This window comes from Echiichthys vipera, assembly GCF_963691815.1.
Source record: "Echiichthys vipera genome assembly, chromosome: 13".
In the NCBI taxonomy this organism is placed as follows: Eukaryota; Metazoa; Chordata; class Actinopteri; order Perciformes; family Trachinidae; genus Echiichthys; species Echiichthys vipera.
The window spans coordinates 21,844,993-21,852,659 of NC_139838.1; the positions used below are offsets into that span (position 1 = coordinate 21,844,993).

The 7,667-nt window shown below is 39.7% G+C and overlaps 1 protein-coding gene across 1 annotated transcript; it reads left to right on the top strand.

Annotated features, from left to right (window-relative positions):
- Positions 1-1,126: 1,126 nt before the first annotated feature.
- On the top strand, positions 1,127-6,572 carry utp23 (UTP23 small subunit processome component). Its single transcript, XM_083925272.1, has 3 exons — positions 1,127-1,564; positions 2,942-3,116; positions 5,331-6,572. The coding sequence occupies exons 1-3, from the start codon at positions 1,377-1,379 to the stop codon at positions 5,727-5,729; spliced, it is 762 nt and encodes a 253-aa protein (XP_083781398.1). The 5' UTR covers positions 1,127-1,376; the 3' UTR covers positions 5,730-6,572.
- The last annotated feature ends 1,095 nt before the right edge of the window (positions 6,573-7,667 follow it).

Below are 7,667 nucleotides of genomic sequence, written 5' to 3' on the forward strand. Positions count from 1 at the left end.
CCCCCCCTGAATGAGTACTTCCGCTTCCGGGCAAAACACAGACGAGGGTTGGCGGATAGAAACACCCACCAACAACAACAATAATAATAATAATAATAATAATAATAATAATAATAAATTAAACACTACACGTACAGAATAGATGATGGTAGAGCTGTGTATTTTAAAGGGGGATACATGTTGTAGACATAGTACAGTATGAAATAATCTGTATTCCCCTAAATGAAAAAATAAACTTCTCCATATTAACCAACTTGATCTGAAATATGTGCAAAATGAAACGCATACTGGTAGGACATCATCTGTGTATTTTAAAGAGGGGACACATGTTGTGGTAGACTGAAAATAGCAGAAAATACAGTGAAATAATCTCCCCATAACTTTTTCTAGGAAAGGAGAAACTTCTACATATTCACTTGAGTTATTAGTTAAGATGTTAGGTGTATACTAAATAAAATACTTGATATTAGGAAAGACTGGTTATTATATAGAGGGGATACGGTTTGTCGCAGACTGAAAATAGAAAATACAGTATGAAATGATCTATCTCCCTTCAACTTTTGCTGGGAAAGAAGAAACTTCTCCATATTCACCAACACACATTCAAGTTATTAGTTAAGATGTTAAGTGTATACTAAATAAAATACTTGATAGTAGGACAAAGACTGGCCATTATATGAGGGGATACGTTTTGTGGCACTATTAATGTGTAATTCTTGCATTTTATAGAAATATTTTAACAGAAAATTGTCTGTTTGACATATTGTTGTCATTCTTTATTTGTTTAAACTTAATTTCCCATTTTATATTTATTGATTATCTTTATGTTTGATATGTATTCTTAGCACATTTGTCTCATTTGTGTGAACGTTTGCTGATTTTCTGCTTGTTCATCTAAAATAATGGTTTCTGAATTTAAAAATAAAGAAAAAAGATGATATAAATGTAGCCATATCTACTTTTATTTTCAATAAGGTAAAGTTAAAAAAAAAAAAAACAAGTATTAGCTACGTTACATCAGTAAATATGTCATACAGTCATATAGAAAAGCGGAACCATCGTTGTATACCCCGTTTCCGCCCGGAGTCATGAGAAGCAAGCACCGCAAGCGTGTTGTGTACACCAGGAAAACCCCACGCTGAAATATCCGACAGTGGTATTTATGAATAAGTATGAAACCCATTAAAATGAGTTAATTTTTTAATTATCACCAACTGCTGCGGGCGTTTTAAGGTGCGACACTAACGGTCGGAACAACAGTTAACGGCCGGAACAACAGTCAACGGTCGGAACAACAGTTAACGGCTAACGTTAACGGTTAACTGTTAACGTTAACCATTCACGTTAACCATTCACGTTAACCCTTCACGTTAACCATGGGGCTGAAGCGACAGAAACAAGCCAAGAAAACCATCAGTTTCTACAAATACAACTTCAGCTTCAGGGAACCGTTTCAGATCCTCATCGACGGGACTTTCTGTCAGGCGGCTCTGAAGAACAAGATCCAGATCAAGGAGCAAATGCCCAAATACCTGATGGGAGAAGTCCAGCTGTGCACGACGAGGTGACTACATCTACTTTAAACACCTTTATAACCCCTGTTATCCTGTTCTCCTGCAGTTTAAACATCAGGAAAATGATCATAATCAAAGTTGTTACTCAAAGTTTTATGTCAGGTGTTTTTGTTGACTACTTAAATAGCATTTTACATTAAAAACACAGCGCCCCAAACACTTTCTTATACATCCAAAATAGCTACAACTTCAGAAATATACGGAAAAAATATTGATTTACCTAAAATTGGAAAGAGGGATATTTTTTAGTGTGTTTTAAAGTAGGTTTATTATTTGTAAGTACTATTGTATATTATTTATAATATTTGGAATTAAAGTATTGTCCAGTATCAAGGACAGTAGCATCTATTACGCACAGGGTCAATTTGACCTCAGGAAAATTAAACCATTTCAAACATTTTTGAATATTTAAATTGTTAAAAAGATAATTTGAATGATTAAATAATTACCGATGCAGTTTGTAAGTATGTGTACAGGACAATGAAAAAATACAATCCTGTCATTTTTAGGTTTTCCCAGTTAAAAGTCATTAAATATGAAGCAAAACAAATGATTTCAACCACGTATTTAGAGATGTTAAATATCGAATGGGGTCAGTTTGTATGGAAGCTTTTATTGGACAATATTATTTGTGAAAGCACAGCAATGATGTACATTCACACGTATTAGACTATCCACAAATATGTTTTTGTTCACTTACAAATATATATATATATATATATATATATATATATATATATATATAACATACTCTCAAAATGTGTAGTCATGGTTACGCATTTATGTTTCATGTGAAACCAGGTTTGCATACTTGTGGCTCGCCTCCTGTGAGTTTGTGAGCAGCGTAACATGTGTGGCTTCTTTCTTATTTTTGTTTTGTAAACTTATATCCCTAAAAAATAGTGATTTGCAAATGTGTAGAACTCGGGCTGTGAATGTGTATTTTAATTTCAAATAAATATAATAGATGTTATCGTGTGTAAATTCGGTTTCACATGAAGAAATAAAAGATATGGACTGCCGGTCTTCTCGAGTCAATACTACTTTTGCTCCCTGGATTTACATCATAAATATTGCTCAATGATAACAAATGTTACAAGTCTTAATTTTTAAAAAAGGACTTAAAAAAGGACATAAAAAAGGCGTCTCCAGCAACACAGAGCTGCCAGTGGAAGCCTGTCTGTTAATAATGCCGCCCTCATCGGCCGATACCGCTGCACCTAAAAAACGCAAATATCGGTCTATCACTATTTGTAACAGAGTATTTCTCTACAGTGTGGTATTACTACTTTTTACTTAAGTAAAAGCTCTGAGTAGTTCTTCCACAACTGACATCTGATACCACGTTATTCCCTCTGTAATCTCAGCTGTGCACTGAAAGAGCTAGAGTCTCTGGGCAAAGAGCTGTATGGAGCCAAAATCATCCTGCAGAGGTTTCAGGTGAGGAGATGTGCACATTTCAAGGAGCCTGTCCCGGCTTCAGAGTGCCTGCTGTCCATGCTGGGGGAGTCTAACCCACACCACTACTTTGTTGCTACACAGGTAAATATAACAAGACCCTGCAGATACATATGTCACACCAGAGGGAAAATTAGATGTAAATAATGTCTTTGTGGCTGGAAATCAGAATCAGCTTTATTGTAAGCTTAATACAGTGACCTGTGCAGCATATGTCCCATTATTAAAGCATTATTTTATATTATCATATCATCATAGAGCTAGCCAATTATTTTGTACATGTAGAGCTGGATCAAATGGCCAAAGTATTCTGTCCCCATATAGGTATTTTCATATCTCAATGATGGTGTTTTCTTATAATTCAATAAATAAATACTGAGTAACAAACTTGATAATATGATAAAGTTCTATGGCATTCATTCCCTGCAATCATAACCTGAGCCAGGCCATACACCAATGATAGCAAATAGGGTTAGGACTATACAGCTACTAAAAAGCTTGTTAAAACGGGGCGCCCCAGCCCCGCTTGTACTCACACTGCCTGGGCCTCGGCCAATGCTTTTTGCTTGTCCGTACGTCATGACGTCATCACGTATGCGTGTCACGTCGTAACACGTCACACGCATTGATAGACGTCATCGCGATGCGTCGCTTTGTTTATAAAATGCGCGCGGTCTTTCAGGGGCGCACTCGCACATAATGGAAAGCAGCGCAGAAAACATGGTAAAATTTTTGGCTTTGTGGTTGTTTTGGACTCATTGTGAAGCGGCACGACCCAGTTTAGTCGACGTTGTGAGGCGACAACTTGTGTCGAACCGAAGGGCACGAATGAGACGGTTTTTGCGAAGGCAGCAGGTTGCGAGGGAGGCATTCCTAGCGTTACTCATGTCCCATTTATCAACAAGGTGAGAACAACATCAGTTTTAACCAAAAGCATTGTTGAATTGTTGAACAGGGGGGGGGGGAGCAGCAAAGCTTGCGTAAAGAGCACAAAATTAAAGGAATGTAAAAACAACGCATTATTAGACTCATGTATTTAGATGTATTTTTCGGACATGTAAATAGAAGGACGGACCATGCGCGGACATTTAACAACAATGGCGGTGAAAGGTTCACGTTGGTGTGATGTGGAGGTGGAGTGTCTACTGCAGATTTGGTCGGATGAAAATATTCAAAAACAGTCGACAAGACTCCGAGGTCTATGGAAAGATTTGTAAACAAAGCCACACACACGCGATCAATGCGTGTGACGTGTTACGGCGGGATGGCGTATGGACAGCAAGAAGCATTGGAGTACAAACGGGGCTGGGGCGCGGGGGGGGAAGGGGACAAGTACCCTAAAGCCCGGGTCGCGGTGCGGAAGGACATCAAATAAGCCATTCTGAGACAGTTTTTTTCATGTAACAACCATTAACGGAGAAATCCTGGAGAGTTGTTAACAGCCGGATGTGGCTTAAAGTGATTAGCTCGGGGCAGCACGGTGAAGGCATTCAAATGTCTTTTTTAACCACTAATACTGCTCAAAACAACACCAAACCTCTGCAGCAGCATGAGAAGAGTCCATACACAGATAACAAAGCACCAATGGACTCCTTCCTTTTGGATTGACTTTGGTAATCCACTTGAATGGACTTTACTATGAGAGGAGCTGGTACAGGGGCCAGTTGTTAAGTCTTTCTAAATCCGGGTTCATTAACTACGTTGTTGGTGTTTTTTTGTGTGTGGGGACTCTTCTCATGCTGCTGCAGAGGTTTGGTGTTATTTTCAGCAGTATTAGTGGTTAAAAAAGCTGTTTTAATGTCTTCACCGTCCTGCCCCGAGCTAATCAGTGTTGGCCACGTCCAGCTGTTAGCGACTCTCCCGGTTTCCTCTGTTAGTCTTTCATACACGTAAAAACTGTCTCGATGGCTTATTTGATGTGTGTAAGTGCCTGAAAAAGACCATGGGATGATTATGCGCCGGAATTACACTTTAAAGACACGGATGAGAAAACCCCTCTTTGGTTAAATTAGTGCCACAGTTACGCCTGCAAACATGAACCCAAAGATGATTTTTGATAACTTGATTTAGAGACTGTTTTTCCCTCAGGGGTGGAAGAGGGTGCTGTCATTTGCGGAGGAGCTCTGGACCTCCTTAAATAGTAGAATCCAATTAAATATCAGTAAAGAAATTGCCATGTACTCGTTTGCAAGTTAAGGTAGAGAGGTTCCTCAGGACAAACTAAACTGGCACCAGATGGACTGCTATTGAAGTCTGACATGTACTCATTTGGCGTCCCCTCCTCTGTGTGTTCTCCAGGACCACTCGTTAACTGCAGGCCTGAAGAAGATCCCAGGTGTTCCTCTGCTCTACATCATCCTCAACACCACGGTGCTGGACAAGCCCTGCCAGGCATCGCTGGACCACGTCCGGGCCGTCCAGCTGGGAGAGCTGGTCAGCCCGGCCCAGCAGCAGAGCATCCGCAGCCTGAAAGAGGAGCAGGGCATCGGGCAGAAGGATGGAGAGAGGCGGGGGAGGAAGAGGAAGAGGAAACAGAGCAACCCTAACCCTCTGAGCTGTCTGAAGAAGAAGAAGAAAGGCGCGCCGACGCCACCGAAGAAGACGGAGCAGCAGGGGGAGAAAAGGAAAAGAATCAGACACAAGAAACAAAAGACGGAGGGAGGAGACGCGTCTGCTCCTGCGGTCACAAATACATAGCAAAGCACGAGGACAGAGACTCAAGCCCTTTTGTTTCTTGCGTAAATATTATTTGATTGATTCTAAAATAATCAATGTCTTTCCGATGTTACCGCTTAGAATAAATCTACGTTTATCACACATTTTAAAATACTGCTCATGGTTTTATTTTTTTAAAAATGTTGCAACTGCAGGACTCAGGACTTTAGCAGACATGGGACGGAAACACAGCAGTGTTTTAGAGCTTGAGAAGATTTGTCTTGGCTTTTATACAAAATAAAAAAGCAGGTTTACAGGCACATAGTTCAGAATACAAGACATTACATGATATACAGTTCATATGGAAGAAGATGTGGAAAACGATGCATTCAGCTGTTTCTGCAGAAGCACAAGTGTGTTCACGTCAGTTTGGTGATTCTGCTTGTTTTTGTTTTTTTTTACTGTATGTGTGATATTTAATATCCGCTAAATTCCACCTGTTGTATTTCCTCGTACGATGAGTTTAGAGTCCAAACGACAACGTTCATAACAAATGTCCATTCAGACTGATTGTGATCAAGTCATTCTTTAGATCAAAATGTTGCTTTAAATTAAAAACAGTTCATTCTCTTGATATATATATATATATATTACATCCATAAATAAATACTGAACAAATATCTACTTGATTTACTGTCAAAAGTTAAACATTACTGTATGTCACCGAGTTGTAAATGACCGTTTATATATAAAAGGGACACTCTTTAAGTAAACCGTCTTTTTAAGAATAAAAGAGCAACACAGTGATAAAAATGGTAGTTTCTGAAACAATTCCACAATTAAAATATTTCAGTACTTAACATGCAAAAATTTTTATGATCAGCCGTGTCCCAGTTCCATAGTTTATACCAGTTATGAACCATAATTAAGACACAATGAGTGTTGTGTGTTAATTAAACTGCAGCTTTTGAATGCTCCTTTAAATTCAACTTAAAAAGAGAAAAAATGTTATTCCAGAAATGTAATGTTTTTTTAATTATTATTATACCTAAAGCGGTTTGACCAGCAACCATAATTAGCTTTAACGTTTTCCCGGCAGCATCGGCTCTACTTCTCTTTTTGCATTACGTTGTAGGAGAACAGCGTGCAACAGCCGATAAACCTGAACGTGCTTTGTATTAGTAGGAAGTATGGATTTAGGACACAACTAAAGTTTTGTGTAAATGCGACGATGCAAGCGACACATTTGCAAAAAACTACAACTGGGGTTTTTTTTTTATGCTTAAAGTGCGACACTACAGTTGTATAATGATTAACTGCTGGTTGAGTCCGCAGATCACTACAGCAGTAACTGTTTAAATGTACTCCTACAGACTCTGGATATAGTGCATGCTCCTTTTGGCTAATCAGTGTACATGAGAGCTTTGTCTCCTGCAGTGGTGGGACAGATGCATCTCTAAGTAACAAGGTTGATTGAGTCATCGCTCTCAATGTAAATATTTCTGTCTAAATGGGCTCAGCAAAGTGACATCTACTTAAAAAACCCATCAGAGTAAAAAGCATCTCCAAACAGAAAGGGAATAGACAGAGCTCACTTTTACGCAATACTAACTTAGCTATAAAGTGAGTCTCATCTCTCATCTCATCTCATCTTCATCCGCTTATCTGGGGTCGGGTCGCGGGGGCAGCAGCTTTAGCAGGGGACCCCAAACTTCCCTTTCTCAGGCCACATTAACCAGCTCTAACTGGGGGATCCTGAGGCGTTCCCAGGCCAGTGTGGAGATATAATCTCTCCATCTAGTCCTGGGTCTTCCCCGAGGCCTCCTCCCAGCTGGACGTGCCTGGAACACCTCTCTAGGGAGGCGCCCAGGGGGCATCCTTACTAGATGCCCAAACCACCTCAACACAGCCATCCGTGAGGAACTCGGAGTAGAGCCGCTGCTCCTTTGCGTTGAAAGGAGCTAGTTGAGGTGGTAAAGT